Genomic DNA, 27,244 nt, shown 5'->3' with positions numbered 1-27,244 from the left:
GCATAGATGGAGCTTTATTTCAGCCAGAGACAGTCGTCAGTTGCGCTTTACCTTTGGTAGAGTAGATTTGGTTGGATCTCTTTGTGAAGATCTTTTCCCCTTTCTTGAATTTGTTTTCTCCCCCTCTTGGATCGATAGCCATTAGCCCGGAAGTCAGTGTGTGTGTGTGTGTGTGTGTGAGTGCTTGTGCGCGTGAGAGGTTTTAGGATTTTTCATAGCCCGCTCCTCTGACTTTGGTGAACAACCAATAAAGCTTGTTCCTATACTGCAATCCTGAATCTAGGTCCTCCTTTGAGTCCGGTCCTGACAAGTGCACATGATTGAGGCAATATAAAAAGAACAAGACATTTACTTGGCTTATGGCTGCCTGCACGGCCCCGCCTCCATCCCATGTGGTGTCATTCGCAAGGCAGGTTTATTTGTACAGCACATTTCAGCAATGGGGCAATTCAAAGTGCTTTACAAAAAAGAAGCATAAAAAGACATTTAACATAATTAGAGAGAATAAAGACAGAGAGAGACGTTCGACACAATTAGAAGAGTTACACTGCAGCTAAAGTCAAGTTAGAGATAGAAGCTGAACAGGCAGACAGACGTTACAGTGCAGTGAGACGCTGATCAGAGGCTCAAGTTTGATTTAATAATAGGCCACGGCAAACATAGGGGTTTTCAGCTGTGATTTAAAAGAACTGAGAGTTTCAGCAGACCTACAGTTTTCTTGGAGTTTGTTTCAGAAATGTGGAGCATAGAAACTAAATGCTGCTCCTCCGAGTTTGGTTCTGACTCTGGGGACAGAGAGCAGACCTGTTCCTGACGACCTGAGAGGTCTGGATGGTTCGTAACGTACCAGCAGATCAGAAATGTATTTTGGTCCTAAACCATTCAGTGCTGTATAAACCAGCAGCAGGATTTTAAAATCAGTTCTTTGGCAGACAGGAAGCCAGAACTGGAGTGATGTGATCTACTTTCCTGGTCTTAGTGAGGACTCCAGCAGCAGTGTTCTGAATCAGTTGGAGCCGTCTGATGGATTTTTTAGGGAGACCCGTGAAGACACCGTTACAGTAGTCGAGTCTACTTAAGATAAACGCATGGACAAGCTTTTCCAAATCCTGCTGGGACATCAGTCCTTTAACCCTTGATGTGTTCCTCAGGTGATAGGAGGCTGACTTTGTCATTGTCTTTATATGGCTGTTCAGATTCAGGTCTCCATGACTACACCAAGATTTCTGGTTGGTTTGTGCTTTTTAACATAACAGATTGATGCTGAGCATTGACTTTTAATCGCTCTTCTTCAACTCCAAAAACAATGACTTCGGTTTTATCTTTGTTCAGTTGAAGAAGATTCTGGCACATCCAATCATTGATTTGTTCAATGCACTTCCTTAGTGTTTGTATTGGGTTGTAGTCTCCTGGTGGTATGGTTACGTACATCTGTGTGTCGTCTGCATAATCATGGTAAGATATCTTGTAGTTTTCTATCATTTGAGTCAGAGGGAGCATGTAGATGTTGAATAGGAGTGGCCCCAGAATGGAGCCTTGGGGAACCCCACATGTCATTTTTGTCCGCTCTGATGTGTAATTACTTACAGACACAAAGTAAGTTTTCTTTAAGTAGGATTCAAACCAGTTTAGTACTGTTCCAGAAAGTCCCACCCAGTTTTCCAGTCGATCTAGTAGAGTGCTGTGGTCAACCGTGTCCAAAGCACCACTGAGATCCAGCAATATTAGGACTGGAATACAGGCCGCTTTTAGGAAAATTAAGTCTTTGATGTTCGCCACCCCCCCCCCTTCTTTTTTCAGATCCTCTTTCTCCCATGCCTCGATTTGCCATCCTTAGGATGCAGCAGGCTGCTTCTGCCAACACATGGCAAAAAGGGTAGGGTCAGAGTACGGGGGTGTGTGAGGCGTTTGAATTTGATGACTGAATGCAGCCCTCAATTTCACCCTCAATTTTCGACAACAAAGATGGGGAAGGAGGGGACGGGAGGTGGAGGAGAAATAGAAAGAATCTTATTGGGGAGCAAAACCCCTGCCAGCTCTTTTCTCACGTTCTGTCTCTTTCAGTGGCGCTCACACAGGGAACCATCTTGGCTGGACATTGTCTTTTCATCCTTCAGGTTGGCGACAGTGCATGGACGCTCAACACCAGCAACTCCATGCCCACTGTAATTTCTCAACTAGCCAACTTAGTTGCCTTGATGGAAACATTGATGAGAAAACTGATACAAGTGATTCACAGCATCTCTGTCTTGAATCACAGGAAGCAGGCAGAACCCAGTTTGGCCATGAAGCTGAAGTGGAATGGAATGATATCATAAGATGAAAGCCAGATTTAACTGGACAAAAGCTGGCCTCTGCCTCCACAGAATGATGGGAATGAACACAAGTCTAATTGCAGTTTCTTGAGCAAGCCTTGTAAAGATGGAAGAGGGGCCCTCCAAGTCATCGCTCAGCGCAAACTAATTCCTTTCCAAGTGAAGTGTAGGGTCCTGAGGAGGGAGTGATCGCAAACTACTGAACACTCTGGCCTTAACTTAGCTGGCAGCAGAAAGAGAGTTGGGAATTAATAGGAAACTTTTGGATGAGGACAAATGAGACAGCTCTGTCCTGTTCCTCTGATGGTCTGTTCTGACGAACATCAGGACAGGGGGATGAAAAGGCAGGGTTGATGGCAAAAGAGAAAACGGGGGTTGGGGATTAAAAGAATAGAATGAGGAAATACACTCACAGCTTGTTGAGGCTGTCCAATTCTGAAAAGGCCCCACTGGTATCCTCTACTGTGCCTGAGATGTCGTTATGGTCCAGCACCCTGTGGAGAAGGAGAGAAAAGAGGGTTAGGATAAAAAAGACGGAAGGAGGGAGGATGAGAACAGGGACAGTCTGCCAGCAGTGAAGCGTTTCACTGCCCTGACAAAAGCTGGTCTGGAAGTCACAGGTTGCCCACTTGCCCACATTCCCTCCATCCCCCCATCGTCCGTCCGTCCCTTGCCTTGCCCAAGTGAGCCAACCGCCCCCGTGGCCGAATTCGAGGGCAGCCTGGCTTGTTTGGAGCTTTCACACCCCAATGCAGGCTCCTGCCCCATGCCAGCACGACCAGCAGCACAGGCCCAATTAAAGCTCCCCCAGCTCCTTTTCAGGGCCCCGCCTTTGCCTCTCCTCCCCACCAGTGACTAGATTAGGTCTGCCTCAAAGACACAGAAACCAGGACTGAACAGAGGAGAGGGAGGGAGAAAAGAGATGCAGACAGACAGAGATGTGCGTGTACTGGAGGATAATGAGGAGATGGCAGAATAAACTTAGCATTGCCGATAGGGAGAAATGAGCATTTCTTGTGCTTTGAAAAGGTAGAGCCAACACAAACAAAGTGGGCGAGTCAAAGAAATAGAAACATGAGAAAAAGCTGAGATCTGGCAGTCCCAACTCAGCTCTTGGTACCACCCTCTACTTTCTCTGTAGCTAGTTATCTATCACCCAGAATGCCAAAAAAAAAGGGCCTCAAGCGTCTTGGCTCGTCACCCCACTGACAAAGAAGCTTCTCCTCTCTCACTGAACAGAAGCACCGCCAATAGGAACTTGGGAACCAAGACCCCAAGTCTTTCTCCTGGATTAATCACCTGATTCTTTCTTCTAGTCTGTTTGTGTGAAAGGTGGATCAGACGGAAAAGAAACCCGTTGCTAAAAAGGGGCAGGAGGGGGTGTCCTCGAGGGAACTGGTGACACGGAGCCTTTTAGATTCAAATTTGTTGAGAACCGGCGTTGACAACAAAACAAGACCAAACAAAAGAAATAAAGAGACAGAAGGTAGTTGCCAGCGAAACCTCAACAGAAGCGATGCAAGAACACCTTGTAAAAGCTATGAAAATAAAATGAAACAGAGCAGCTTGTACTTTCTGATGTCAACTAAAGGGAGCCTGATATCAAATACCACAGAGCAATATTCAGACATCGCAGCTCTCACTGCTCCCAAGTGGCACATCCCTTGATTGTCCGTGGGAGTGAAGCACTCAAGCGGGGGTTGTTTGGAGTGATTTGGGTCTGCTAATGGCAGTTGGGGGGGGGGGGGTACACTCACAGGACGCGTACGGCCTTGAGACCTCTGAAGGCTCCCTCGGTGATGTGGCTGATGGAGTTGTGCCCCAGACGGAGGGTCTGGAGATCCCCCAGGGCAGCCAGACTGCCTTCATCCAGACGAGTCAAGTTGTTGTATGACAGATTCCTGGAGAGAGAGACAGAGAGCAAGACAGACAGTGCAGAGGAAAGGAAGGCAGACACCAGGACAGCGAGAGAGTAGGAGAAAGAGAGAGTGGAAAAAGGGGGATAAAAGAGAACTATTCTGTGTGAGGTCTGGAAGGAGATGTCAGGCTGGCAAAACGGTGAGGCAGCTCACATCTTTACACTTCAATTTTATGGCTGAAATTGTTTTTTTGGTCATCAAGTTTTTCCATTGTGACTTTATTTTCTTTTTCACAAATTGTTAACAGAGAATGTGCTGAGCAGACCTCACAGCTCAAGAGAGGTGCGAGGGTTTTGACAGGGAAGAAAAGAAATTCTTGGTTGGAGTTTTACATGTCTACAGCCTCCATTTATAAGCGTACTTGGGCACGTGGTAAACCCTCATGTGGCCCGCAGCCCGCACATACAAGAGCATCCTCATTCCTATTTTTCTTAACAGGCTAGAGAATATACAAATGGGATGAAAACATGACATGGACTTCCAAGATGTTTCACTTACTTTAGGAATTTGGTGAAAAAGACACCTAAATGCACTCAGTTTTATAAAGCGCTTTTCTACCTTAGCAGCACTCCAAGCTCTTTACAGCGTCGTCTCATTCACCCGTTCACACACTGACGGTGGAGGCTGCCATCCAAGGCGCCGACCTACCCATCAGGAGCAATTTTGGGTTCAGTATCTTGCTCAAGGACACTTCAACATGTTCACCGGGGTCGGGGATCGAACCAGCGACCCTCTAGTTACTAGATGGCCACTCTACCCCTGAGCCACGCCGCCCACATGCTGAAGAGGTCGCAATGGAACCACAGGTTTGAGAAGCAGGTAAAATTACAATACAACCCCTGGGGATGGTCATGCGTTCAAAGGAATAAACAAAGGGGACTTAGTTTGTGGCACCATCAGATTTTTTTAAAGTCTGTTGCCGAGTGAATGTGGTGCATTAATGATGAAACACGTGGCCGGTGATCATTTTTTCAGAATTTCTGCGGAGAACTTTCCCCCTGACCATAAGGTGACGGGTTTAGAGTTTTTGAGCATGTCTAGTCACTCAAAAAAGGTGACTCAATTGTCAAAATGAGTACCAAATATAACAATAATAATTATTATTATTAATAATAATAATAACAATAATAGTTTTAGGCATTCACACCTGGCGTTAAACAAGGTCTCACTACTTGTTTAACAACCTAAGAGCATATTTTGCAGATGAGCTGTTATTCTTTATAAATTCAGATTATAAATCACAATATATTCCATAATGGCATCTTTCAGACAGCAGTCAGAAGAAGTATTGTGCATTTTGTTGCCCTCCCTGTGGCCCTTGCTGTGCGTCAGGTTTGCTTGGCCAGTCACGTGTGGAGATGACCAGCTCAGCCTAACCCTAACCCTGGTAAGATAGCGTGACGGTATGGGTTGACTGGAGGACGGCCCGTTTAATTCCCCAGGAACTGATGGGAGGAAATTCTCATTCTTCAGCTGATGTGACCAGAATACAAGCCTTATTTTTTACATTAGACTAAAATGAAAGACTGTTTTTTTGCTTGTCTCCTAAAGGGTTTGCAGGAGGACATCTGGCATGAAAGCTTGGGTGTTCAGGCTAATTTACATGCTGGTACTCACAGTTCCCTCAGCTTCTGGCAGAACTTCCATCCATCAGAATTGATGTGGGCTATTGAGTTGTTACTGAGGAAAAGCTGCCGAAGGGAAGTCAGGCCATACAGGGAGCCAGCGTTCACCTCAGTCAAGCTGTTGTGGTCCAGGTAGCTGCATTAGACATGGAGCAACACTGTGAGAATGAAGGGATCTGGATGCAGGGAACTGTAGGATAAAATCACAGAATGAACATTCTTGTGCAGGCTAAATCTGGAGGAACCACTTCTTAAAAAAAAAAAAAAATTGTAACCATGATGGTGTTATTTTATATGTAATTGCAAGAATTAAGCAGAGAATGTGAGATTGCAGTGATTGTCGGTACGTTCAAGTCAGGGTACAAAATTGTTCTTTTTATTTTGGTGATTAATGAGTACTCATTTCACAGTTTGTAACAGGTAGAGGCTTGCTCTCAGCTGACGTGCTACGCCCAGGTGTGTTAAGGAGAAGGGTTGGTTTTGGTATTAGCTGTGAGATGTTTCTGATGAAGATGTGTGCGCAAGAACTTAGTCTACTTGTTTGTGACAATTCCATTGATGTTCTGTTTCTTGGTTCATCTCTAATGGGGATGCATACAGGACTTTCATCTTGACCAGGTCCCAGAAGGCCCCGTCAGTCATCTTGCTGATGCTGTTTCTTTGCAGTTTGAGCACCTTCAACCGGGACAGACCTTGGAAGGTCAAACCCACCACCTGACGAATATGGTTGCTGTTCAAGTCACTGGAGGTTGGACGGAAAAAAACACAGAGGAAACACGGGGGAACATCTGTGAAACACTTGATCATACCTTCTGAACCGTTTCACAATAATGCCAACATTTAAATGTACAAAAACATTTTTCCTGTTGATTGAGGAATGTTTTGCTTTCATTCTCCATCACACCAAGGTCAAAACCAAAGGATTCTGTAGCCTGCATGCTTCATTTGGAGCATTTTCCTCTAATCTCATTATACTTGTATAATGACAATAAAAGGCATTCAATTCAATTCAGTTTTGCCATTAACAGCCCCCAGCTCAGCAGGCATTCCTCGGTGGTGTCTCTCCACCTGTCAGTCTTTTTTTTCTGCATATAGAGTTTGTGCATTTAGTGTGTGTGTGTGTGTGTGTGTGTGTGTGTGTGTGTGTGTGTGTGTGTGTGTGTGTGTGTGTGCACGCACGCACAGGCCCCCATGTTAGCAAATATAAACATCCCGGCAGGTTCTTTTGTGTCTAAGGTGCAGTATCACCGACGAGGGGCCACCTCTCCAACTGTGGACACCTGGGGAAACTGTGGGATCCTCTTTCTTTACTAGAGTCCCCTTTGCTCTCTAGACTGGAGTCACCGAGACACCGGATGGACGTTTGATTAAGACGACGAAGCATGGTGCTGGCAATAAACCAACTATTTGAGGATATAAAAGAAGGCACTAAATCACTGATAATATAGCCAGTCAGACCTTATCAATCCACAGAGGTAAAATAAGCACTACACGTTGAGAGTTTTAAAACACAAAGATCAAGGTGACCGAGACATTCACCCTAAGACCCCTTTCAAACTGAAACGCGTGTCAAAGCGGCTTCTTGTACCTGAGTTTGCTTGGTATTGGGGCACATTCAAGCTTCAAGCAGACCAGGGTCTGAGCTCCCAACAGGAAGACTGATCTTATTGCAGAAGCCAAAGCTTTATTGAGAGATGAGTGAGCAGCTCTCGCAGCCCAGCCCAGCCTGATTTTATTTATGTATTTATTTTCCAGAGCTTCCACAATGACGGCCTGACAGGCGGCACAGTGACAAAATCAGAATGCAACAGGAAGGTCGCGTGAAACCTGAGACAACGCAGGTTGCTTTTTTCACATTGCAGGCCAACCGAGCAGAGCCGAGGCAAGCCGCTAAACACCCGGGTCGCTTGTAGGTTTGGTGGACGCCAGTCAAAATGCAAAGTCAACCCTTTCAGAGTGCACAAACACCCGCGTTCATCCGCATATTTGGTGCAGTGTGAAAGGGGCCTAAGATGCTCGTCAGCACTCCGACTCGCTTGTTAAATGGATGAAGTCCAGTGGTACTCACAGCTGGGTGAGCCTCGGAAGCTGGAAGGCTTTCACAGGAATCTGAGTGATGTGGTTCTGGCTCAGTCTCAGGACCTGCAGAGTGGAGCCCAGATGGTCCAGAGCACCGAGCTCCAATACAGTGATCTGGTTACTGCTCAGGAACCTGACCACAAAATTCCATGATCTTCATTTCTGCCTGTGTTCAGTAATGTTACTTACTTCTGTTTTCTTTGTTATTTTCCACCAATTTTATCAATACACATTATTCAGCTTTGGTAGGGAGATTTGGGATATATATATATATTTAACAGTTTTTCTACCAAAATTATTGGTAAAATAAAATTCCCCTCAACAGAATTCTCATATATAGGATTGGACAGGTGTTGTATGTTTCCTGTTAATTTCTTTAAAATAATTCTATTTTCCATGTTGGGGAATTTGGACCTTTTTTGAATGAAATATTCCCAGGATTTTGCAGTCCATCTTCTTTGATTTGAATAGGTGCACTTGAATGATTTTCTGAGTTATGTACCATCGTCGTACTTACAAATCTCTGATCTGGAGGCCTTCGGGGAAAGAGTGCCCTCGTAGCTCCGTGATGTCATTGTTGCTTAGGTCCAGTGTTTCCACAGAGACAAGTTCTCCAGTCCGTCCACCATCAATACCATTGATCTTGTTATGATGTCTGGAAAATAACAATCATCAACAGAGAAAGACACTTGAAAAGCCTTTAACAAAACCTGATAGCCTGTGGCTACGTTAGGACTAAGACAATTACAGAACACTGTGGGGATGGCTACGTCCCGACAAAGTGTAGAATTTGATCGACACCCTTCATCCCTAAAGTGGTCATTAGCTATTAGAACAATCTAATGATTGAAAAGTTACTTTTTGGGTGAATCTCTACATTATACCCTGTCTGACCCTCTCTGTCAACAGCATCAGCTCGTTTGGGCATCAGTGTAAACATTTAGATCACACAATCAGTGTTGAGTGTCAAGTTGTCGCTTCTTGGGAAAGCAGTGGCACTTGAGGCCAAGCAAGCGGCCCACAGAGACGGGTACCGTCTGAAGCAAGCACCGCAACAGTGCTCTCAGCGCATGGCCTGAGCGTGTTTGAAGCCTGCAAACACAATCATAATGTTCAGAAAAACGGATTATCAGACAGCCAGTGACACTTCTGATAAAGACTTTGCTTCACTCTTGTTCCCTTTGATGTCTGGGGGCTTTATTCACTCTTGATTCCACCTAATTCCAAATCTCATTCACGTGCACCGTTGACCGTCTGATTAGCCTGAGTCCAGCTCCTTTTGACACTTCTTTTGGTGTTTGCCAAGTGCATCAGCGGTTGACACTAGCATGCCCATTCTCCTGTTTGTGGTGTCATCTTTGGGGATGATTGTTTGGCTTGTCCATTCTTGTCTGAAGCTGGTAGGAGACTTATTCAAAAAATCAGATCATCCAGCCACCCATATGATTTCTACACTGAGCTGCTTGAAAGGTTCCCTTTGATGTTGCCGGGCTGGACAATGAACACAATGGGGAAAGTTCCTGCCACTCTGCTGTTGGTTTGTGACAATGATTTTTCTTTCCATTCTCGCACTTCTGCCAACTTCCTATGAACATGGTTTGTGAATACTAAATGCTGCTGTATTCAGTGAGGTGCAACAGTAGTGATAAAACCAGAAATTGTATCAACTGTTTTTAAATTCCTTGCACCTAGTCTTCCAAACGCACCACTTTCACACTCCAAGCAAATTCACTTCTTACTAAATATACGGGAAACTTCACATGTGGTTTACCAGACAGAATTTTTGGTACTGAATTTGTCATGAACATCAGTCCTTTCAGACCTCACCAGTATTTAGCAGTGTTGTGCCAACACAACCAGGAGAAGAGATTAATTCAGAGATTTTACAACTAATCTGAAGAAAGGACTTTCAGGCCTTCGAGGCCTAACACCCCTTTCTGAAGCCTGCATTAGGAGTGACCACACGCTCTTAAAACAAAGGGTCGTAAAAAGGGGATCATCTCTGGCCACTGACCCCCCCCAAAACTCGCGCCCCGCTTGCCCGGAAGTTCACGTGCCGCGACTCTATTGGCTGAGAGCCAGTAGGCCCCACAGGAAGTGACATCACCGGCCTAACCAAATAAAAGGGACCGGTCCAAGAAGGCGCGCCCTCTTCGGCTCGCCCTCTTCGGCTCGCCCTCTTCGGCTCGCCCTCTTCGGCTCGCCCTCTTCGGCTCGCCCTCTTCGGCTCTCCTCTTCGGTTCTCTTCGGACCTCTTCGCACCTTGGCCTGGAAGTACAGCGACGGCGAGAACTCCATAAGCAGACACCTCTCTCCCCCCATCCACTCATCGAGACAAGACACCGTTGTGCCACACGACCCGCATGAACTGGTTCCCTGGTGAACGAAAGCTCGGCCAAGCTTGTTCACCCCTCCACCAGTAAACTCCAGCAGATCCTTGCAGGCTGCCTGCCGCTGTTTCTGCGAACCTCCGAACCGAGCCGACCCGCGCTCTGGATCAACAGAGATTCAATTCCTTATCGTCCTACCGGACCAAGTAAGGATTTCCCTAACTGGGCATTTTCTGGGCAGAGAAACAGCTTAGTTGTGTTTATATAGTGTCTATGAATGCACTGTTTTTGTGACGGACGTCCTGTGAACAGCAGATACTATTGTATGGCATTACGCTGTATCTACTAATGTTGATTGTTAATAACTGTAACGTTTCAAGAAGGTGCTACATAATATTGATTCTGCACAAGTGTGTTAACACACGTTTTTGGGTTTACTTCTGTCTTTCCTCTCTCTCTCTCTCTCTCTCTCTCTCACTGAGCCATTCGGCTTACTAACTGACTGCTCCGCGTTTTATACCTCCACGGTGCTAACTAGCGGCTAGCTGGCCTCAGCTGTTAGCCAAAACTGTTAGCCTCCACTGTCTACGCTAAGTGGTTGCTAGGCAACCAGGTTCCACCCTCCCCTCCTCCTTCTCTCCTTCCCACACACACGCACACATGCACGCACACACACACACACACACACACACACACACACACACACACACACACACACACACACACACACTCCTTCACTCACACGCTCACACATATCACTTTGTATCTTTTGGTTAGATAGAGCCGTTATATCAACGTGTTGCTGATCGATAGATGCATTGTGTTTAATGAACACTTTTATTTGTAAGAGAGAAGTCGTAGTGTCTTTTGTGTACAAAACTGTGGTCACGTGTCCAAGTGGTGGCCAGCGCTCGGATCTCAAGATCAGAGATGTCCCTATTTAGTTGATATTACTGAATATTGACTGTTTGGTGGATAAACTGTTTGAGACTGATAACTTTTCTCAAACTTGGTCAACATTTTAGTTTCCCTGAACTCATCAGGGTGGTGCCCTGAATAATTAATATTTAATATTAATTAGTAAATGTATTCAGTAATCAATAGTTATATTCATACTTATTGATGATTATTCTTTTTGACCAAATCGCTCTTCAGCGCACTACAGCTGAGAGAGAGACACATTTGAAGAATGCACGGAAGTCAGACAGTAGCAGCCACATGGGAGAAGTTCACTGTTGATGAGTGGCTGAAATCAAATTCTTGACCTATCTGCTGTGTGTGTGCTTGTGTGTCACTGTCTCACACAAGCTTGAATTCCAGACCATCCTCCATGGGTGGCACAAGAACACTAGAGGGCTGGCAGAGGCATCTCTCTGACAAAAGAGAGAATGTTGAGGTGATCTTCTTCTAAATGGCTGATATCATGCATTTTAACCTTTGTAGATGTCATCCTGAAGATCGAAAGAAGGAGTTTGAAGTAATTTGGAGTCGAGATTCTTGAGAAACTTTAGAAAAGCATCTGTGATGTTTGGTGGTTATTCTAGGGCTGGGCAACATTGTCATGATGTCAGTGACATTGACAGTCCATCTACGAATATATGGAGAACACTCTGGCCCTACAGAACCCGCATATTATCCACCCAGGTTTGAGGACAACATGGCTATACATATCACTGGTGGTCAGGTTTGAAAGGGGGCCAGAGAAAACTCCCCAGCCTAACCTCATTTTAGCAGACAGGCAATTTTGCGACCTCAGCTTGTGTAATTGAGTACCATAGATGTGAATAATTGTCTGTGTATCATTATTTCTGTATTTACATTCATCCATAGCCAATAGTTTTTAGTAGGACTCAATGCTTTATAGGTTAGAAGTGGCCACATGGGCCGGCTTGCTACCACACCTTGCCTTCCTCGTGGCAAACAAACAGCATTTTGTTCTGCAGAGGATTTTTGCAAGAGGGAAAAGGAAAGTAAGGTAGAGGAAATGCTATCTGCTATGCTAGCAGATCTGAATAGTATGTGACCACTTGCAAGATCTGTGAGCAATCTGTTTAAAGAAGGACTATGGTGTGAGTGCTGGAGTGGGACTGCTGTAAATTGAACTATGTCACGAGTCATCAGTATCCTTACTCCAGCCCCTGAATTTGAATTTTCAAATCTTTGAAAACAAATTCAGGGGCTGGTCTTTGGACCTCCCTGCTCGCCAACAACTGGGTGGTTTGTGCTGATGATCCCCAGCCCAGAATAGCCACAGGTGGGTGATTCATGTTGAGGTTTGCCACTGGCTCCAATGTCTGTGGTTACACATGAGATATAAAGTCCTGCAAGTGACGACCAACTTACCAGCCCATTAACACTAGATCCTTCTGAAACAAGCACAGCGCTGGTTGGATTTAACTTTGGGAGTAACCAAGTATACACATTGATCTTCCTTCCTTTGCCTCGCACTACCCTCCTGCAGCCTCTTTTATTACTTCCTCTAAACTATTCTGCTTTCGCCGCACGATGATGTCACCCTGATCTGACGCTTTACACATGCCTTATCCCTTCCTCCATGCCTCATCCTTCTTACCCTGCTCTGTTACCCATTTTACTGTAAGCCATGTGACTGACAGCTGCAGCTGCAAGTGCTTCAGTGAGCCTTCACTTTTCCTGCGTGGCTTTGTAAATATCTGACCCTCCCTCTGGCCTGCTTGAAGATCAGGCCCACAGGCCTTCCCCTAGCAACAGGCTTCGAGTCAAGCCCAAAAAAGACACCCCCATCATTTGGAGGGGCTGCAATTCGGCAATGTGAACTTGTTCCAGTCTGTTTTGTATTGAATGCAAACTGCCAGCTACACTGGACACAAAAGATCCAAACTAAAAGAAAAATAATTCAAATGACACAATGCTTCGGAAACATGACACATACATCTAGAATCTTTCCTTACTAACCAGTGGAGCTGGGTATCACCACTGACCTCCCGATACGATACGATTCCACTGGGTCCCAAGTCGATGCGATTTCCGATACGATTCGATCCAATATACGATACAATATTTTAGTTCCAATACCAATTTTGCTTTGGTAATGGAAGACATTCTCAAAGGACTAATGCTGTAAATTTAATTGTAAAAGTAACCCTCTACCCTGCTGCATCATTAAATATTAATATTTACATTGAGAACTGACCATTAAACAATAGTTGTACAATATCATGCACTTTTTATTTAAATATTTGACCGTCATTCAAAACAAAAGGGCAACTTAGACTTCCACAAACCGTCAGCAGCTCAGCAGGATGACTCGCGGTGTGGCGAGCTTCAATCGCCCGCGTTTGTCAACGTGGGACATGAGGGACCAGTGACTGTCAGTGTGCTGAGAGGTGATGGTCAAGCAGGAATCGTAGCGCTGCTTGTCCAGCTGTCACCAGCGATGGCAACTCTCTCTGCTGATTTCAGTGCAGTTGTGACGTTGTTTTTAACTTCTCTGTACATCTTTGAGATTGTGACTTGACTCAGTTGTTTTTAACTTCTCTGTACATCTTTGGGATTGAGACTTGACTCAGTTGTTTCCGTGTCGGTAGCACATAGCGTGGTTCCAGTGTCTGGACGAGGGGTCTGAAGCCTACATTTTCTACCACTCAGGATGGTCTGAGGTCCTTGCAGATCAAAACTGCCAGAGCCAAAGTGATGTTCTCTGCACGTGGAGGCGTGGATGGAAACTTGGTCCCAAATGCTGTCTCCAGCGAGGGTTGTTGCAGGGACTTGTAGTTTCCTGGTTGCTGAGTGTCCTCTGGGTGATGCCTCGTCACATGGCTCCAGAGATTAGTTGTATTTCCATTCCGTTAACTTCTACTTTGCACATTTTGCGCACAGCATTATTTTTGTTAAGTTGGGCGCAGTTTTCTTGCTTCTTAAAGCCGAAGTGCTGCCACACACCGGCTCTTAAATTTGCCGGATATTAAAGTTGCGCTTCCGCCATCTTGTTGTTCTCTGATCGGAGGCACGTGGCCTGGATCCCGCGAGATCTGATCATCTGACCGCAGTAACGCTGCACTACGCGCTAAATCACGCCAGACTGAAGGGGCAAACAAAACAAAAAATTAAACGGGTAAAATCTAATTTATTTTAAAAGATCTATACTGGGATTTATGTATCAATAATCTTTCCTACAAATGTATATGATAAAATATCGGGATTTAGACATTTTTAACCCACCTCTACTAACCAGAGCAGAATTAGTCTGACAATGCATCATGATGAATGCTGAGAAGGGGGCAGATGACACACTGAGAGGCAAAGGTGTGACTCCCCCGTTGCTCACCAATGAAAATGATATGATGATGACCAGTGTTACAGGAAGCAGCAGCAGCAAGGTGCAAAAGAAAATACAGAGTGAAGCTAATCGTGAGCACTAGAGTGACTGTTGGGTTAGTCTTTATAGTTTCAGGATGGGTGAGTTTTAAGAATGTTCACTGGTGAGACAGGAAAACAATGTGGCACTCTGGAAATCGCCAGCCCATTCAACAGATGGAAAACTGACATGGTTGTACTTCTGACTGTTGAATCTAAAATATCCAATAAACTTTGGCAAAGGACTTTGACATTCATCTCCGAGACTATTTTGGTCTTCCTGGGACAGCCTTTCACTGGCTTGCATTCCTAAAGACATTCTTCAGTAATACAAAAAAATATCTGTGTATGGATAACATTGACTACTTTAATACTTTAAGTGTTGAATGAAAAATAAGCTCTGACTCAGAAGAATCTGGAGTATCATCTACACTTCAAGAACTTCACATTTATGATTACGGTCACAAAAATTAAGGAATCAATTCACTACCTTCCAAACTGCAGCATGTAAAACATCCAAAAACTGCCATTTTCCATCAAAATTTACTTTCGGCAATGTAAAACTTGATGTGCTGTTGATGGAGTACTGGGCTCACATTTGTGACACACACAGAACACACACACCCTTCCACATAGGGCAGTAAATATCCAGTGAGATGCCAAAGCAGGCAGTCCCCACAGCCAGCTAATACGACGAGTTATTTACTTGACAGCATGCTAATCGCTCAAGACAGAACCCCATACTCATGCCAATAGAGCTCAAGTGGAATTTTGAGGTTTTTTTTAATACATTTTCATATAATCGGTCACATTCGTCACTTTACATTTCGCAGCCTCTCAAATGCTAATGCAGAGTTACCTAAAGAGTTTGCATCCTCGACAGACGTCATGTGACTATTTCAAGAACATTTCAAAGAGGCCACTGACCTAAGAACACAGTAACAGAGAACCAGATCAGTCTGGTACCATGCTAAGGAAGTAGTAAGAATGGCAGTACTCACAGGTAGAGTGATACAATGTCAGAAGCAGCCTGTCCTAAATCTGGTATGGAGGTCAGCTCATTGTGGTTCAGCCACCTGAAAGAGACAACGGCACAGTCGTTGTTTATTGTGACCTGGAGGAAAATAGATGATGTTGTGTTAGGAGGTGTGGCACTTAACAAAATAAATTTTAATAAGTCAGAGGCAATGCCACTGGGTCAAACACATCACACTCTTCCCCCTGGTTTATCACCTTTCCGATGGGCAACACAAGGCTTTGTTTATCTAGGTATATTTGTCACTCCCGTGCTTCAAAAAATGTACAAAACCAATTTCCAACCTCTTCTTAAACGCATCCATGATGACTTGGATAGATGGGCCTCTCTACCACTCCCAATGTTGGGAAGAATCGCCTTGATAAAAATGAACATTTTGCCGAGACTGCTTTACCAATTTCAGATGATTCCCATCCTACTAAACAATAACACTATCAAACTTATAAATAACTGGTTTAGGACATATATCTGGAACCATAAGAGACCACGACTTAAGTTAGCAAGGTTGCAGTTGCCATCAGATAAAGGAGGCATGGCAGTCCCCAACATCAAATTATACCAGTTGGCTTCTCAATTTCGGTATTTGGTAGACTGGGTACGAAATGACCCAAACTCTGTCTGGTTAGATATTGAAACATACAATTTGGGAAAACCAATAACACTAGCTAGTCTCCCTTTTATTTTGAACCGAAAAGACTCGGAGATTGTGGAGGACAATTTTATTGTCAAATCTACACTAAAGGTTTGGGATATGATTAAAAAAATGGGAGAAGAGAATAGGTGTTTTATCACCAATTACCCCAATACAGAAAAATTCAGATTTTCTCCCAGGAATGATGGACAATGTTTTTTCTTTATGGGAGAAGGCAGGTATTAGAACTTTAAAGGACTTATTTGAAGGAGGTAGAATGATGTCTTTTGATCAACTAAGACTAAAATATAAACTACCCCAAACACACTTTTTTAGGTTCCTACAAGTGAGAAGTTTTATTCAGAATCAAACTGAGTGCAGATTTAATTTGGAACTGTCACCCACTGAACATCTACTTGATAAAATACATAACAATAAGTTTATAGTGAGGCGTTGCTATGAGGCCCTCTCTAAGTCCTGTAAAGTAGATCATGACATCCTACAAACGTGGGCTCAGGACCTTGGGGTGGTGATGGATGAGGATACACGGACAAGTAAATGGGAGAATGCTAACAACATATCCATATGTAACAGAACAAAAGAATTACAATTCCGGTTGTTACATCGTCTTCAAATATCGCCTCAACTCAGAAATAAAATGGACCCAAAGAAATCAGCTCTGTGTATGAAGTGTCGTACAGAGGTGGGGAGTTTTCTACATACTGTGTGGACCTGTGTACATGTTCAGGATTTCTGGGGGAAGGTTGTTTCAAGGTTGAACTTGGTATTTGATGGAGAATTGGATTTGGATCCGCTATGCCTTCTGTTAGGAAGACCACATCTGAGAATCAAGAATATCTACAGGAAAAAATTGTTGAATGTGTTGACCTATGCTGCACGTAAAACCATATTATTAAAATGGATCTCAAACAAATCACCCACAGTTTCAGAATGGCATAAGGTCATTTTTGATCTTTTACCGATGGACTATTTAACATATTGGTCTCGTGGCAAAATCGATCTTTTTTACGAGGTATGGACTCCATTTTTCCAATATGTTGGGCCGAGGATATCCAATATATTTTGGAAGGTACTTCCCAGACCAAAGAAAGAAGGTTGAAGGCTGTGAAAAGACTTTGATATCTGTATCTATGTCTATTGTATTTTCTAGTTTATTAACAGTATCCCACTATGTTTGTGAACTAAGACTGCGTGTGCTGGTTTGAGGGGTGGGGTGGGGGGGGGGTGTAAAGTATAAAAGTTGTGTAAATGTAATTAAGACACAATGCATATGTAAAATCTGTCTACATTTGAGTTGTATGGTTTATATGCACAATTTATAATAAAGACATATTTCGAAAAAAAAAAAAACTGCAGCTGCTAACTATTAGCTAAATCAGTCCACAGAGAGTTGATGCAGACAGTAAAAAAATGCAAAAACAGGAAGTTAGTTGTGGTGACATTGGGGTAATGCATCTGCAGTACATAACCCATCTGTGCCATAGCATCAGCTGTGTAAAGATTGCATTTACACTTCCAAATCCTTAACGTGGTGTTCTTTTGTGACAATCTTGCTGAATAAACCTGGAAGACTTGACATCTTATTTTGTAGAGTGACCTACAATCCATGGAAGCAGCCAGCTTGTGGCCAAGGGGAACCCATGGTGATATTAACTTCTGGGTTGACCAACAGAAATGTGTCAGCCCTGTAGGACTCTAATGACAAAGAATGAAACAGTGACACCCGTCAACAACTTTATGTGACCAGACGAGGCAGAGGTCTCGTTCAAACTAAAGCTACTCTTAATTTGACCTGAATCTTATAACATCTAAACAAACTTTCAGCTAGAGATGCTGGGACAGGTGGGACCTTTCCACATGCTCCATCACATAAGGATGAATTCAATCAAACAGTGTAACTCAATTTCATAACCCCACGTGTCATGTCTGCCACACGGCAGATATCAAATCATCCTTTCACAAAACAAAAACAACACCGAAGTAAAACAGATGTCAAGGAGCGTATGACTGGCTGGCCAGCCGGACGAAGATGTCTCCAGTGTGTGTGTCACCAGTTAGCGAGTGTATGTGTGTGTGTATGTGTCTTGTGCATTGGTGCTGAGTGACACCGAGCCAAGTCCTCTCCTCACCATATAAAATATTTACAAGGCCAGCAGTGGCCACAGTATCAGGTGGTGGAGGGGATGCTTACTATAGAAAACCGCCACTTTACTCTCAATCGGGCTTCGCTGAAGGCAACACATACGGGGATGCTGCAAGGAAGTAGAGTGGCAAGCGTGTGGTGTGTGGCGAGAGCAGCGTGTTCGGAGAGCAGCAACTTCAGTCACAAAGCAAGACTCAGCAGACTTGAAGTGTAAGCAAAAACAAAAATGTGGGGCAGAGCCTTGGGATGGACAAGACTCCCACCTAACCCTTGAAAGACTGAATTAAAAATCATCTACACACATAAGTGCTTATAGCTTAGCTGTAGTAATGGGACAGACCTGGCTGAAAATGTTTTAGGAGGCTGAATTTAACAATGCATAACACAAAGAATTGTAAAAAAGGGCTTAGATTTATGTACCGCTCAGATGTTTTGTCATATACTTCTTGTTTTTCTTTTTTGTAGCAGATGTCCAACATGACTGACATCACGTCCCATAAACTAATGAAGTATTTCCTGGTGTCTGTTGCTGGTACACCATTGTTTTATCACATTTGCAGCATGCAGCTTTAGTGAGAGCCATTAAGATTGCCACTTTGCAGTTCTACCGCTGCCAATAAAGGCCAAAACATGTTTGGCGGAATATGATGATATCACACTGGGACTGACCTCACTAATTATATCCTAATTATATCCTATTAGACATTTGAGTGACACTTTCTCATAGTCAGCTCATGACATCTTGAGTTATGGTCCAAAATGACTTTAGTGAGACAACAGTGCCATTTGATCATCTTAACCTATTAGTTACCCCAAGTTCAGGTACGTGTTTGTGCCGGAAGTAGAAAAATTCCCACACGTTGACACGTCGCATTCATGAGAACAGGGTGGACGGACAGAAAACCAAAATAATGCCCCCGGCAACAACTGTCATCAGTATGGAGACGTAAATCCTAATGCTATTCAACCTATACATTGTGGCTGAGCATCAAGTGAAGAGTGCCGCACATTCTTTTACCGCTGTGACTTGGAGTGTGGTGTGTATACACTGTAGGGGAATACTTACAGCTCTCGTAAATTGGGAAGGTTGGCGAAGGCTTCCACGTTGACGTTAGCTAGCTTGTTACGGCCAAGATTTCTGAAAACAGAGAAAAAGGGAATACATCAATGTCTACTCCTGCATTTAACAGTAAAAATAGTGCCACGTTTGTTTTCATTGCACTTGTCAAAGGCACTTTTCAGCGACACGCAGCCTCATCCATCCACTTTAAGGAGGCTTGGAAACACAGCAGTTCATCGATTCAGCCGGCCTTCAAGGACAGCCGATCACGACAACTGATACAGTGTCTCTTCCTCCTGGCTCACTTTCTAAACATTACCCACAGGGGTCAATTGGCACTTTGGGCAAACAGTATATTTCATAGCTGCCACCTAAAATTAATATCACGGTATTTTTCATTTTTTGAACGGTGACGGTACCATATCACGGTATTAACTTTTTTTTGGTACATTTTAGGAGGAGCAGCCTGTCCTGTGCCTTTATGTGAATAAAGTTAATATTTCTATAATATAATAAGTAAATGGAAGGTAGCCTTATCAAACAGAGACATGGGAGAGTATTATGCATTCTCAACATATTTATTTTGCAAAAAACCTAACAATCATTCTTAACAGTGTGCAACAAAACAAAAATTTGTGTATTGTAGTATTATAACACAAGAACAGGATAATAATGTGTACTTTTCACAAAAACGAACTCTCTCTTCATCCAAACTCTGATGAAACTAGACATTCAAGTTCTTTGCCAGGAACACCAGCCTATCAACATTTTCTGGCTTCAGTGATGCCCTGGAGCTTGTTACAATATTGCCCCCTGTGCTGAATGCACGCTCGGAGGGTGAGCTTGTGGCCGGGATGCGTAAGTATTTTTTTGCCAGGCGGCTAATGCGGGGGAAGTGGGAACATTGGAGACGCCACCACTCCAGTGGATCAGAGTCACTGTCAGCCGTCACCATCAGCAGGTAGCTATCTAACTCCACATCAATGCCCTGCTGCCTTAGTGGTGCACTGCTACACTTTTTAAAGAAACTGCCCAGGCTGTTCTTGGGCTTTTTCAGTTGTGCAGGAGCAGTGCTAGTTTCCCTCTTGCTTTGGTCCTCTGTGGAAGAGGCATCTGTGGCTGTCTTATCCTCCAGAGCTTTGGTTTCTGTAGCTACTCTGCTCCTCACTTCCTCCAACTTTTCAGGTGACATGTAGGTGGTCTTGAACCGTGGGTCCAGGAATGTTGCCATGGTGTGCAGCTCGTCAGTGGCAGGATCTTTGTATTTTTCATTCAAATAATCCAGGACCCTCTTCTTGATGTCCTCGCAGAGTCCTGCTTTGTCTTCTTCTGGCTTCAAAATGTCTGAATTGAGTAGATGGAGGACTGGCTTAACATAGGAGACACTAACATACTCCTCTCCTGACAGGGCATCTGTAAAATCTTGCAGAGGCTTCAGTGCTTTGGTTATGGCCTCCAACACCTCAATGTCTTGCCAGGTGGGTAGAAGGTGACGTGACTTTTGGTCTGCTGCCAGGACTTGAGTGATGGCCTTCTCCTGCTCCAACACCCTTTCCATCATTTTGACACGAGACCCCCACCTTGTTGGGGATTCTGTGACCAGCTTGTGGGGGGGCAGGTTCAGCTCTATCTGTGCACTAGTCAGGGCCTTCTTCTTTTTCCAGCTGTAGGAAAATGTACCAACCACTTTTTTGCACATACCTGTGGCCCGTGCAACTCGAGGATCATGTTGGACACTCCTCTCTGGGAAATAAGGGAATGAATAAAGATATTAGCATTAAGTGTAAAAGTAGGTTATCATAGTTGGAAAAACTTAATAAACCATTAATTGTCGAGCAGCATAAGTATTTATTGTATGGACACGCTGAATATTAGGCTATTACAAATCTAATAGGCCTACATATTGTATGTATGTTGGTCAATATTTTTTACATTCCTCCACAAATAGTACAGCTTTTTCATTTTAAACACAGACATATAGTACATATTATCAAATAATATTTTTCATATAATCTCATGTTGATGTTTTTTTTTTCCTTTTACTTTCTGACCTGGTCCCCAGAGGAATCACGGCTAAATATTACTATACTAACAATGATAAATACAATACTAATGTGGTGGCCTTACATTTGTTTTTGTTTTCTTTTTTAAAATACAAACAGAAAAGGACTTGACAAATTTTCTGGATATGAAATGTTAAGTTTAGATAGTCTAACGTACCAATAGCGTTGTGCAGTCTGTGTCCAAAACATGCGAGTCTCGTCCATGTATCTATTTCCAGAGCGCGCACCATATTTGCACCGCTGTCCGTTGTCATGCACACCAGACGTGCTTCATCCAAGCCCCAAGCAGAAAGTGCATCCTTCAGTCCTAAGGCAATTATTGCTCCGGTGTGGTCTTCGGGGAAGAAGGCGGTCTGTAGGCATCTGCTGCGCAACTTCCAGTCATCGTCGATGAAGTGGATTGTGAGGCTAATGTATGGCTCAGTCGTCCGGCTGGACCATAAATCCGTTGTGGCCGAGTAGGCTTCAAGGTGGCGAATTTCGCTCGTTACCCTGTCCCGTACCTCCGTGTACAGCTCTGGTAGACACTTCTGGCTAAAAAATTTACGACCAGGCAGCTCGTATCTTGAGTCCAGAGTGTGAACCACATGTCTGAAGCCATCTCTCTCTATGGTTTGAATGGGCACCATGTCCTTTGCGATATAGAGCGTAATTGCCCTAGTTACATCTTTCCATTTCTTACTACTCTTACCGTAAGGGGTCGCAGCAGTAAACGATGCCTGCAGTGACAGCTGTTTATTCTTGGGACGTGCTCCGCTTGTGCTGCTGGTCCCACTTGCGCTCGCTTTAGCTCGGGTTGCCTTTTCATATTCACGGGCGTGCATGTTTTTTAAATGATGGAACAGGTTGCTTGTGTTTCCACCTTTTGCTGTCACAACACGGCGGCAAACTTTGCATATTATCGATGTTTGCTCCGTGTCGGATAATTTAAAACCGAACCAGTTCCAAATAACGGAGGTGCCTCCTCTTTTTGGAACGAGAGTTTCCTCTCCAGCGGCCTCGGTCTCCATTCCACTCATTTCTTTTCAGATAATAGGCCCGATATTTCTTTACGATGTTTCCTCGGTCGTTTCCTTATTGATTACCCAGGTTAAGTGCTCGTTACGCTAATTGAATGGCCACTCCCCTTTTACCGCATACAAAGCTGATATGAATATGTTTTACTTTTTTATTTGCAACAAGATAGGCCTATAGTATTCCAATCAGTGAAGAAAATTTAGAGCCTAATTTAGAATTAGGCTGTTATTGATGTAAATGCAGCCGTTCAAAGCGCACAATTGATTTACCACGGTATTGACGGTATTGCAAAATCCATGTCGTGGCGCAATGCCACACCGGTGATGACTATGACACCGGTGTACTGCCCACCCCTAATAGAGGCTGATTAGAGAGTGGTTTGTCCAGTAGTATAGTGTTACCCCTAACACAGAGCAGGAGAGTAAGGAGGAAGTGTGTGTGTGTGTGCGTGTGTGTGTGTACGCACGCACACACACAATGACTCATGCACATACACATCTGCATTTCAGGTTGAGCTTCCCATACCATATGATTCAAATTTATATCAAGCATAAATAAGGACTATCTCTGTCAGACACCTACCCCCCCCCCACACACACACACACATGTACACACCTCCTGCCTAGCTGGCACACAGCCTGTTGGCAGAGAGGAGGCTGCAGTGTGTTTGAGTTTGCATGGTGGGCTGAGGCTAGCGAGACAAAGGGAGCCCGCAGCCTCCCACCCCTCCATCCCTCTTTCCAGACGTGAGAGACGGCCCAGGAATCTTTCGCAGGCTTGGCGAGAGATGGCCGCTTGTTCCCACCGAGGGGGCGAAGACGACAGCCTCCACACGGCCTCCCCAGCAAGTTAATGAGATACGGTTCAAGACCACCTCATGAAACTTATATCGCCAACCAATCGTCACGTCAGACCAGGGTGCAAGAGGCCGGGGGGGAGCAAGCTCACATCAGGGCGGCCGGCCATCCCATGGACAGCCACAGTCCAATCTCCACCAGGCTCCAGTCTTGAGTGGTTGTCCACAAGGATACAGACAACAACGGTTGTGAACGTGTACAAGCCCCCACCATCTGTACTGTCCACATCGGCCCTCCCAAATGCCCCAGCACCTGCCATCTACGCCGGGGACTTTAACTGCCAGCACACTGACTGGGGATATTCCCACACAACACCGGATGGGGAGACGCTGAGCAAGTGGGCCTCCAACGCCAACGCCCACCTTCTGTTTGACCCCAAAGAACCACCAAGCTTCTACTCCTCCAGATGGAACACCTTCACCAACCCAGACCTTGCCTTTGCTGTATTCCACGGTCATGACCCGATGCCAGAAAGAAGGGTCATCAACAGGTTCCCATGATCACACCACCGACCGTCCGTCATCAGAATGCCATCACTGGCGCAGCCGGTCACGGGGAAGCCTGTCAAAAGAATGAACTTCCAGAAGGCCAATTGGCTTGCATTTTCTGTCGAGACAGAGAGAAGATCCGCCACCCTCCCGGACCCAGACACTCGTGATGTAGATGCCGCATATGCAGCCTACTGAGAAGTGCTGACAGGGGCAGCGAAGAAAACCATACCACGAGGTTACAATGCAAACTACATCTCAGGTTGGAATGAGGAGTGTAACCACCTCCTGCGAGCCCACCAGCAGGCTAGCTCAAGAGCTGAAGTGGATGCGACAGCAAAGGCACTGCTTGAGAAGTTGGACGCCACCCGTAGGGCTAGATGGACAGAGGCCGTTGAGTCGATTGACTTTACCCATTCCAGCCGTGAAGCGTGGCAGACCATAAACCAACTCTCAGGAAGAAGTACACTGGCTCCCAAATGCCCTGTGACAGCAAATGCCATCGCAGCCCAACTCCTGAAAAATGGTCGTTTCCCAGACGCAGACAAAGAATTTGCCCGCTCAACGTCATGCGAGGTATCCAGTCTCTCAAGGGCAGCCAGTGTCAACACCAACCTATCAGGAGATTTCACACCAGTTGAGCTCAGGGACACCATGGCCAAACTTAAACAAGGCAAGGCACCAGGCCCCGACAACATTCACCCAGAGTTTGTGATCCACCAGAGCGAAATAACATCTGCCTGGCTGTGTGCATTCTTCTCTGCATGCCTCCGGTGGTTCAAGCTCCCAAGGACATGGCGACGGGCCGCTGTCATAGCTCTCCCGAAACCCAACAAACCAGCAGATGACCCTAAGTCCTACCGACCAATCTCGCTGTTGTGTGTCCCTTTTAAAATCCTGGAGAGGATGATACACAGCCGAATTGAGCCAGTAGTCGACTCCCAGTTACCAAGGAAACAGGCTGGATTCCGCCGGGGCAGGTCTACAGCGGATCAGGTAACCCTACCCACACAAGATCTCGAGGACGGCTTCCAGGCCAAAGCCAAAGCTGGGGTGGTACTACTGGTTCTACTTGGCTAAGTGGTACTTCATGGCAATGAGGCTCCCCGGGTTCAAGTGCTGTTATCCATGTTTTTAGAGACTTTTTGAAAGTTGCATTCCTCACTTCCCAGGGGAAGACACACTGCCAAACTCAGGGACATGGGAGCCAGAGGGGTCTTGCTCTTTAACCTCGTGTTCACAGTTACACACTGACAGATGCTGACAATTTGGTACACAATTGCCACCGAAGATTCATGATTGCCAGAGGGCAGGATCTGATGAGACAAAAAGTCGATCAGGAGGACAGACAACAGTGTCGTCTCTAAATGAATTGTGTCACTCCGCTTGATAAGAACTACATTCCCTAAACCTGAGACAATGTACCATACAATTGCTCCACATTGGCTCACTTCCTCCATGAACTGGCAGTCTGGTGTCAATCTTATCCTGCCTGATTCACAAGAAATCCACTTTGTGAGCCACTGCTGGCAAGGGAGTGGAATTCGGCCAATAGCCGTCATAAATCTCACTGAATAATGCAAACGTTTATTTTTTACCATGTTGGAGGATCCAGCTGTTTACCAGCTGACACTGTTCAGTCAGTGGAAAGACACGACATTGCAAACAGACAACTTGTCCAATGAATTAATTAGAAACGCGTTAGAAAGTGAGGAGTATAATAACGGCTCGTGACCTCACAAACATTTTTGAGGGAGACTGAACGAATTTCATATTCAAGTAACTAAATCTTGGCTCCCACTCAACTTCAATGTGTATGACAACATCTCCATGCACCCTTGAGCAAGTCTCTTCTCCTGCCACTAAGTGAATTTTACTTGGGATGGAGCGCCTGCAAAAAAAAAAAGCTTGTACAAGTCTCTATGACAGCAGTTGGCGTTGGACATGTTGAAATTCTTGACGGTCCAAGCCATGAACGCAGGGCAGCATCAGAGGATGTTGACATGGACCATAAATCTCACCATTTTAATTTAGCCTGTCAGGCTTCAGCACGATTGCCGATGAAAACGGACGTCTACCGATGTGTTAGAGTCAAAAGTGCAAGTGGAGGCATAATGGTGAGGTGGGCAAGTCCACCTCTTCCAGAGAAGCCTGTCAGTACTGTTCTTCAGAAGAACGGAAAAGAGCTGCTGCAGGTGACAGACCATGCAACTCGGGATTCTGGAGTGGACGCTCAGTCTAATGGATAACAACAGATATTACCTACTTTATATATGATTTTTTTTTTTTTCATCCCCTCAAAGTCTGCCTTCAAGTGTGTAATTTAGTGGTCTACTCACAAGGAGACCGTCCAGACTGGCAGGTCCAGAGGCGTAGCTGTCAGCGCCAGACCACTGCAGTCCACTGAATCCCCGTAGCAGGTGCAGTTCTGGGCACACGGGACGTCTGAGCTCAACCCAGAACTGATAAACAGTCCGAGTGACAAAATCAAATAAAAAACCCTTGGAGAAACGTATCCAAATCGCCCCGGGGACGCCGCCATTTTGTATCCAGTTCGAATTGCGCAGCGGCGCCGTTGAGCTCCTCCGACCTACAGGTAAACAATGAGATATAACTTTAGCACGAGGCAGCGTGTATTGAAGTCTCATCGGCACTCAGAAAAATACCTAGTTAACATTTGACGTTCTGCAGGTGCATCTTTACTCAGTGAGAACATGTCCAACTTCTTCTGCACTGCTAGCAAGTTAGCTGCTAGTTGCGTGTATGAGGCATGTAGCTCCTCACAGTGTCACCCAACAGAGACAGAAATGTTGACAACATGTCCTCAGTCCTCATCCATGAAACTATAAAACCGTGTTTACTTGAAAAACAATTATCAAACGATGTTACGGACACAGGAATGTTAACGTTACTTACCGACTGTGGCGCCACTCCAGGCATCCCCACCGCACGCGCCTGCGCAGCATTCAACACCTCGAGCGGACTGGCGCGTGACCGTCGCTCTGCACAGTTGGATTTGTCACTGCATTTCTGCAGGACTTGGACACTGACTTTTACCGGAGGGTTCGGGTTCGGGTTAGGGCCATTCAGAACCAAACTAAGGTAGTAAGACTACGAGTTTGAGTTCTACAGTTACGAGAAAAAAGTCGGAATTTTATAAACTCGTAAAATTAGGAGATTAAACTCATAAATTTCTGAGAAAAGTCATAAATTCATGAGAAAAAAGAAATTTTATAAACTCGTAAAATTAGGAGATTTAATTTGTATATTTATGAGAAAAAAGTCATAAATTATAAACTCGTAAATTTATGAGAAAAAAGTCTTA

The 27,244-nt window shown here is 44.8% G+C and overlaps 2 protein-coding genes across 3 annotated transcripts in view; both read right to left on the bottom strand.

Annotated features, from left to right (window-relative positions):
- LOC147260924 (leucine-rich repeats and immunoglobulin-like domains protein 1) overlaps positions 1 to 26,980 on the bottom strand; it is a 35,656-nt gene extending 8,676 nt beyond the window's left edge. Inside the window, exons 1-10 of one of the 2 annotated variants that reach the window (XM_086205142.1) lie at positions 26,836 to 26,980; positions 26,259 to 26,509; positions 19,501 to 19,572; positions 15,605 to 15,679; positions 8,456 to 8,593; positions 7,928 to 8,071; positions 6,458 to 6,601; positions 5,852 to 5,995; positions 4,073 to 4,216; positions 2,729 to 2,809 (exon numbers count right to left, since the gene is read on the bottom strand). In XM_086205142.1, coding sequence (XP_086061268.1) covers positions 2,729 to 2,809; positions 4,073 to 4,216; positions 5,852 to 5,995; positions 6,458 to 6,601; positions 7,928 to 8,071; positions 8,456 to 8,593; positions 15,605 to 15,679; positions 19,501 to 19,572; positions 26,259 to 26,509; positions 26,836 to 26,859 — 1,217 coding nt within the window. In that variant the 5' untranslated portion in view covers positions 26,860 to 26,980. Of the gene's footprint in view, positions 1 to 2,728; positions 2,810 to 4,072; positions 4,217 to 5,851; positions 5,996 to 6,457; positions 6,602 to 7,927; positions 8,072 to 8,455; positions 8,594 to 15,604; positions 15,680 to 19,500; positions 19,573 to 26,258; positions 26,510 to 26,585; positions 26,609 to 26,835 lie in introns of those variants that run through there. The other variant, XM_086205143.1, reaches the window with a different exon arrangement.
- LOC147260925 (E3 SUMO-protein ligase ZBED1-like) lies at positions 20,219 to 22,186 on the bottom strand. The gene is made up of 2 exons (XM_086204779.1): positions 21,715 to 22,186; positions 20,219 to 21,237 (listed from the first exon to the last, which is right to left on the bottom strand). Exons 1-2 carry the CDS (start codon positions 22,184 to 22,186, stop codon positions 20,219 to 20,221), a joined length of 1,491 nt encoding a protein of 496 aa, XP_086060905.1.
- Positions 26,981 to 27,244: the final 264 nt, after the last annotated feature.

This window comes from Aulostomus chinensis, chromosome 5 (genome assembly GCF_037954235.1).
Source record: "Aulostomus chinensis isolate RoL2024-O1b breed Wild chromosome 5, RoL_Achi_v1.0, whole genome shotgun sequence".
NCBI lineage: Eukaryota > Metazoa > Chordata > Actinopteri > Syngnathiformes > Aulostomidae > Aulostomus > Aulostomus chinensis.
Note: the sequence above shows the minus strand (reverse complement) of the source record. Positions and strands in the feature narration are given on the sequence as shown.